The sequence below is a fragment of the Chiloscyllium plagiosum genome, chromosome 23 (genome assembly GCF_004010195.1).
Source record: "Chiloscyllium plagiosum isolate BGI_BamShark_2017 chromosome 23, ASM401019v2, whole genome shotgun sequence".
Lineage (NCBI taxonomy): Eukaryota > Metazoa > Chordata > Chondrichthyes > Orectolobiformes > Hemiscylliidae > Chiloscyllium > Chiloscyllium plagiosum.
In genome coordinates, this window is record NC_057732.1 from 5,871,351 (window position 1) to 5,878,738 (window position 7,388).

At 44.2% G+C, this 7,388-nt stretch overlaps 1 protein-coding gene across 6 annotated transcripts in view; it reads right to left on the reverse strand.

The window, feature by feature from the left end:
* Positions 1-7,388, reverse strand: part of LOC122561569 (lymphoid-restricted membrane protein) — a 165,967-nt gene that overhangs the window by 34,919 nt on the left and 123,660 nt on the right. For all 6 annotated transcript variants that reach the window (XM_043713369.1, XM_043713370.1, XM_043713372.1 and 3 more), the window contains exons 22-23: positions 6,495-6,618; positions 4,560-4,635 (exon numbers count right to left, since the gene is read on the reverse strand). In XM_043713369.1, coding sequence (XP_043569304.1) covers positions 4,560-4,635; positions 6,495-6,618 — 200 coding nt within the window. The remainder of the gene's footprint in view (positions 1-4,559; positions 4,636-6,494; positions 6,619-7,388) is intronic.

Here is a 7,388-nt window from a genome sequence, read left to right on the forward strand (position 1 = left end):
TTGACTATCCCTAATCAGTCCTTGCCTTTCCAAATACACATACATCCTGTCCCTCAGGATTCCCGGTCTCTATTCAGTGACCTCTTAACCTTCTAAAAAATAGTCAAAAGTCCCTCAGCCTTTCTTCATAAGACCTTCCCCCATACCAGGCAACATCCTAGTAAATCTCCTCTGAACCCTTTCCAAAGCTTCCACATCTTTCCTACAATGTGGCAACCAGACTTATACGCAATACTCTAAGTGTGGCCACACCAGAGTTTTGTTCTGCTGCAGCATGACCTCATGGCTTCGAAAATTAATCTGTCTCCCAATATGAGCTAACGCAGATGGTGTCATCTGCAAACTTACCAACTATACCTCCTATGTTCACATCCAAATCATTTATAGAAATGCCGAAAGGTAATGGACCCAGCACTGACCCTTGTGGCACTCCACTGGTCACTCCCCTTCTTGAACAAGGGGACAACATTTGCTATCGTCTAGTCTTTAGGCACTATTCCTGCAGACAACAATTTGATCCTAAAGATCAAAGCCAAAGTTTCTGCTATCTCCTCCCTACCATCCCAAAGAATCCTAGTATAAATCCCATCCGGCCCAGCAGACTTATCTATTTTCCAGAATTGCTAACACTTCCTCCTTGTGAACCTCAATCCCATCTGGTCTTATAGCCTGCATCTCAGTATCTTTCTCCTCGACAACATTGTCTTTTTCCGGTGTGAATACTGTTGAAAAATATTCATTTAGTGCCTTTCCTATCTCCTTGGACTCCACACACAATTTCCCACTACTGTCCTTGACTGGCCCTAACCTTCCTTTAGTCATTCTTTTATTCCTGTTATACCTATAGAAAGCTTTAAGGTTTTTCTTGATCCTACCTGCCAAACATTTCTCACGTCCCCTCCTGGCTCTTCTTTGCTCTCTCTAGGTATTTCCTGGCTAGCTTGTAACTCTCAAGTGCCTTAAACTGAGCCTTCACATCTCATCTTTACATAAGCCTCCTTTCTCTTGACAAGACATTCAACTTATTTTGTAAATCACAGCTCCCTCACTAGACCACTTCCTCCCTGCCTGACAGGCACATACTTATCAAGGACCCGCAGTAGCTGTTCCTTGAACAAGCTCCACGTTTCAATTGTGCCCATCCCTCCAGTTTCCTTCCCCATCCTATGCATCTTAAATCTTGCCTAATCGCAATATAATTGCCTTTTCCCCAGCAAAACACTTGCCCTATAATATATACCCATTCCTTTCCATCATTAAAGTAAACGTAACTGAATTGTGGTCACTATCACCAAAGTGCTCACCTACCTCCAAATCTTAACACCTGGCCTGGTTCATTACCCTGTACCAAATCCAATGTGGCCTCGCCTCTTGTTGGCCTGTCTACTTACTGTTTCACGAAACCCTCCTGCACACATTGGACAAAAATTGACCCATCTGAAGTACTCGAATTATAGCATTTCCAGTCAATATTTGGAAAGTTAGCCCCCATAACAACTACCCTGTTACTCTCACTCCTATCCAGAATAATCATTGCAATTCTTCCCTCTACCTCTCTGGAGGTATTCAGAGGCCTACAGAAAACTCCCAAGAGGGTGACCTCTTCTTTCCTGTTTCTAACCTCAGCCCATACTACCTCATTAGATGAGTCCTTATCAAAAATCCTTTCTGCCACCATAATGCTGTCCTTGACCAACAATGCCACACCTCCCCCTCTTTTACCACCTTCCGTGTTCTTACTGAAACATCTAAACCCCAGAACCTGCAACAACCATTCTTGTCCCTGCTCTAACCATGTCTCCAAAATGGCCACATCAACAACATCCCAGGTACCAATCCATGCTGGAAGTTCACCCACCTTATTCTGGATGCTCCTGGCATTGAAGTAGACACACTTCAAACTACCAGCCTGCCGGTAGACTTTTGTGACCTTGAAATCTTATTTATGACCTCACTACTCTCAAACGCCTGTAAAATGGAGCTACAATTCAGGTTCCCACCCCCCTGCTGAATTAGTTTTAGTTGCATTAGCAAGTTTTCCCCCAGGATATTAGTACCCTTCTAGTTCAGGTGCAGACCATCCTGTTTGTAGAGGTCCTAGCTACCCCAGAATAAGTCCCAATTATCTAGGTGAAAGTGAGGACTGCATTATCCAGGTATCCGAATCCCTCGCTCCTGCACCACCCCTATAGCCACGTTTTCAACTGCTCTCTCTCCCTATTCCTTGCCTCGCTAGTATGTTGCGGGGGCAACAAACTACACAGTTATCTCACCTCATTTTAAAGTAGGATGCGAGACTCCTGGCAAATTTGGAAGATTTCAATTGAAGCATGAAGATGAGGGCCTGCCTACCCTCAGGTGGATGTGAAAGTTTCCAAGGCACTATCTAAAAGCTGTGCTCCAAAAGCTAGCACTTCCAAATAAACCTGTTCGATTATAACCTGGTATTGAGAGATTTTTTAACTTAAAAAAGTGAAGGTATTTGCTTTGGAGTCCAACTTAACATGCATCTCTCATCCAACTGGTCAGCACATTTCTATTTGTGGCTGCTTTCTGTGCTCAACCAGTCTGTCATGTTCTCCATGCTACAGCAATGAGTGCACTTCAAAAGCTCTTTTTAAAAAAATTTCCGAGATCATAAAATCAACACCCTGGGAGTTACCACTGACCAGAAACTGGATTGAATGAAGCATTTCAATACAATGGCTCAAAAGAGAGTCAGGTGAGGAATCCTGCAGTGAGTAACTCACCCTCTGACACCCCAAAGCCTGTTGACCATCTATAATCACAAGTCAGGAGAGTGATGGAATACTCCCACTTGCCTGGATGGGTGCAGCTCCAACCACACTTCAGCAGCTGGACACCGTCCAGGACAAAACAGCCCACTTGATTGGCACCACATCCACAGGCATCCACTCCCCCCACCACTGACGCTCAGTAGCAGCACTGTGTACAATCTACAAGACATACCACAGCAACTCAAAGGCTCCTTCAGTATCACCTTCCAAACCTGTGGCCACTGCAGTCTAGAAGGGCAAGCGCAGCAGGTACATGGGAACCCCACCCCATATAAGCTTCTCTCCATAAGAAAGTGACCTGACTTGGCAATACACTGTTGCTCCCTCAGTCCTTCAGGACTCTCCCCTGAACAGTAGTGTGGACATCCCTAAATCACAACTGCAGTACTCAAGATGATGGCTCACTGTCACCTTTATAATGTCAACTGGAGATGGACAATAAATAATGGATGAGGCAGTGACCATTATCTCTCATGAATGAAAGAAACAAAACAGCAGATATAACCAGATATAACCAGATGTAGAAAGAGAAGAAGAATAAATATAGAGCCCACATTTACTGCCAGCCAGGCATGCTGAGATTTTCCAAAAATTTCGGATTTTGTTTCAGACTTCCAGCATCCACAGTTCTTTTGGGTGTTCCAATTCTATCAAATCTGTGATTACAATCCGTGACATTCCCCCAAACACAATGTAATAACTCTTGGGAAGATAACCAGTTGTGTGAATATTTAGGGAAATTAAAATAGCACCTAACACCCTGGATTTTCATAGGTCTCCAGACCAAGAGAGATATCTCCAAACCATGACTCCTGCTTCATCAAAACAAATACGCAGATTTCCATCTCTGGAATAGGCTGTCTCCGCTTTCATTTTTGAATTTGTTTCTACAGTTTTTAACTTCACTTCTATTGCAGAATCTTAAGTGGGCACAACCCAGTCCAACCTGATGGGCTGTTTTACCAACAGTGGAGTGAAATCTGATTTGTTCCCTGCAGTTCATCATCTGACCCTTTGATCATTTGTATGTTGTCATACTGTATTTTGGGAATTTTTCCAGTCAGTCAGTCTTATTTATGCTCACTCCACCAACTCCAAAATCACTGATGACTTGATTCCATAGTCAAATGCTCACTTAATAATCCTTCAATTCACACATAACCATCACCAGATCTCATATTCCAGTTGGTGCCAGGCATTCCTAATGGATCCTATTAGATGCCTTTGGATTAGATTAGATTACCTACAGTGTGGAAACAGGCCCTTCGGCCCAACAAGTCCACACCGACCCGCCGAAGCGCAACCCACCCATACTCCTACATCTCCACACAGTCAGTCACCTGAGGCGGGATTTGAACCCAGGTCTCTGGTGCTGTGAGGCAGCAGTGCTAACCACTGTGCCACCGTGCCGCCCCAAAGTTGAAAATCAATCCAGGAGCTAGAAAAAGGCTTCAAATCCTCAGCAGGATTGATACCGACCCTCAAGTATGAATGGGCACTAACAAAAACAGAAATTGCTGGAGAACCTCAACAGGGCTGGAGAGAGGAACAGAGTTAACATTTTGGCTCTGGATTACAAAGCAGTTTGTTTCATGTCCAACATGATCCTTCTTCAGAATTGGACTCAAAAGATTAACTCAGTTTCTCTCTGTCTCAAACGTGCTGCCCAAGTTGTGGAGTTGCTCCGGCATTCTGTTTTTCTTTCAGGTTTCCAGCTTCTGCAGTATTTGGTTTTTGTATTAGAGAAGATGATGTACTGACCTTGTTCAGATACTCTCCGCTCACCTCAGTGACAGAAACCTCTCCCTCGGTCTGCAGGACTGTCTGCAACTGGCATCTGTCAGCAAATTAAAATGTCGATCATTTGCATCTCTTAATAAACAGTGTGCCTGGTTTTACTGCAGGAGAATCAGCACAATGTCAGAGCACTGAATTGTTTCACAAGGTCAGTATTTGAATAGGTTTCATTGTACTGTGCAAACAGGTTAACAAACTGGAATGAAAATGAGCATAACCACAGAAAAGGGAAAAACAGGCAATTATTCACTTGTATTCCTTCTTGTTTGCATTGTAAATTTGCTGTCTGTTAAAGGCATTATATTGACTTCAAAGCTAGGTTTTAAAAATAACTCCCTCACTCGGCTGCAGAGCGTGTGGCTGGGTTGGAATGTGTAGTGACATATAGCATGTTATAATGTATGTTCCACATCAGATCTGGAAGTGGTCAGCACGTAGTGTCCTTGAGACCCTTCGGGAAAAGGAGAGGGCAGATCCTATCGAGCGGTTCCCTGAGGAGACTGTCAAAGCCATTTAGCAGAATGCCTCATTGCCAGAACTTTCCAACAAGCACCAAGACATGGCTTGGTTGGTGGTGAGAAGGGCTCTGCCTGTGAGATCCTTTATGCACGCCCGGACTCTCAGCCGCACCGCACGCTGCCCTCAAAGCGGCTGCGGGGGGGGGTAGTGGGGGAGGGACGAGACTGTCGCACACCTCCTTCTGGAATGTGCCTATGCAGAGGAAGTCTGGAGAGGAATGCAGTGGTGTTTGTCAAGGTTCGTCCCGAGCAGCGCCGTGACTGGCACATTCCAAGGTCCAGGACTATGTGCTGAAGCTTGGGGCAGCTGCCGCCAAGGCGCGGTGGGGAAAGACCACCATGTAACATCTGCCTGCCTAAGAACAGGGGGCCCACGCAGTAAGTGGGCTCCGCTGACGCCTCATCTAAATACATGGATAGTAAACGTACCGGCCTGTATATTCGAACGATTACTCGTTCTCTGTATGCAAAGAAATGGAATGTTTATGTATGTATGGCATGACCAATTGTACGGATTATCAAAATAATTTATGATTAAACTACTTTTTTTTTTATATTTCAAAAACATATGTTCCACATCAGATTCCTACCTCAATGCCTCCCGAGAGTACCACTGGAGTAACAACTCCAAGGTGGCATGCAGAGTTCAAAAGGCAAAACGTGGACTCCTCGTTTCTAAGGTGAGGAGAAATTGCATATAAGCCAGAAGGGGTCCACTTTACTTAAACAGAGAAGCACAGCAAGAGTGTGAAGGTCCACAGGGGACAGATTCTCATCCATGCTTGGGCTCCCAGTTTGTGCGCGCACTGGCCAAACATGGGGCCAGTCTAATATCGAGGTCTTGTCGTTTCACCTGGCTGCTGGACATATTTCCCATGTCCAGTTAAAGCCTGGACCTTTCACCATTGTACAAAACACTCAGATCTAAGACCTGTCTATCTACAGTTTGCTGTGACAAGTATATTATACCAGCAGTAACCATTTATCATAGTGTTGACAAGGAAGGCTTTAATGCTTCCAACCAGTCAACTAAAATTGGATAACCAGAATCAGAAGTGCATCTATAAAATGATTTACAAGGTTTGTGCCTTGCTTGGCCAACACCAACATTCCTTACCCCTCTGCAGTTGAGTCAGAAGGTGGGGACTCAGTTGGATTTCTTGAGCAGCCTCAGTTCATGTGGTGTATGGAATCCCACAAAGCTGAGAGGATGGACATCCCAGGATTTTGATCCAGTGACAGTGAAGGAAGAGGTGTCATTCCAGGTCAGGACATGGTGAGATTTATTGTATGATTTATTTGCCTAAATGATTTCCCAATATCTGAAATAACCAGAGTTTCAGTCTCAAGTGGGCCAATCAGTGTGGACTTGGTTACTTACCTAGACTGGATGTTAATGAGCTCATCTGCGGAAGCCATAGAGTTTTGCTGTTCGATGTTGTGGTGAATGTGGAGGGAATTTTGGAAGTGATGCTTTGGATAAAAGTCCTCCAACAGTAAGGCATCTATCAAAGAAACCGTACACGTCATTATGCCCACCTCTGAACCAGGAAGCCTGGGTTCAAGTCCCACTTGCTTCAGAGTGTGTTATTACATCTCTAAACAGGTTGAGTAAAATAAAATAAACACATAAAATATCACAATTTAAGTCAGTTAAATTGCAAATTCTAGAATAACAACATTTTCTAAACAATAGGTCACTTCTCTTTGGTGACGTCCAAAGCTGAACATTGTAGCTCAGTCATGAAAATTGATTGTTCTGTTGTCAACCACTTCTCCTGGCGATGGGTTGCACCATTACTTTTGTTGAAAGCTATGGTGGTCAGTCAGAAAAGTACTCAAACACAATATCTAGTTAATATTACAATGCTTAGCCTCGTTTCACAAAAAAAATCAGATTGACATACATTTGGAGAGATAAGGACTGATTAGGGATGGTCAGCAAGGTTTTGTGCGAGGAAAATTGTGTCGCATAGACTTGATTGAGGGTTTTTTTTGAGGAAGTATTGGTCAGAGTATTGGGTAGAGGAGTTAGGAGGTCATGTTGCAGCTGTACAGGACATTGGTTAGGCCACTGTTGGAATATTGCATGCAATTCTGATCTCCTTCCTATCGGAAAGATGCTGTGAAACTTGAAAGGGTTCAGAAAACTTTACCAAGGATGGTGCCAGGGTTGGAGGATTTGAGCTATAGGGAGAGGCTGAACAGGCTGCGGCTGTTTTCCCTGGAGCGTCGGAGGCTGAGGGGTGGTCTTATAGAGGTTTACAAAATTATG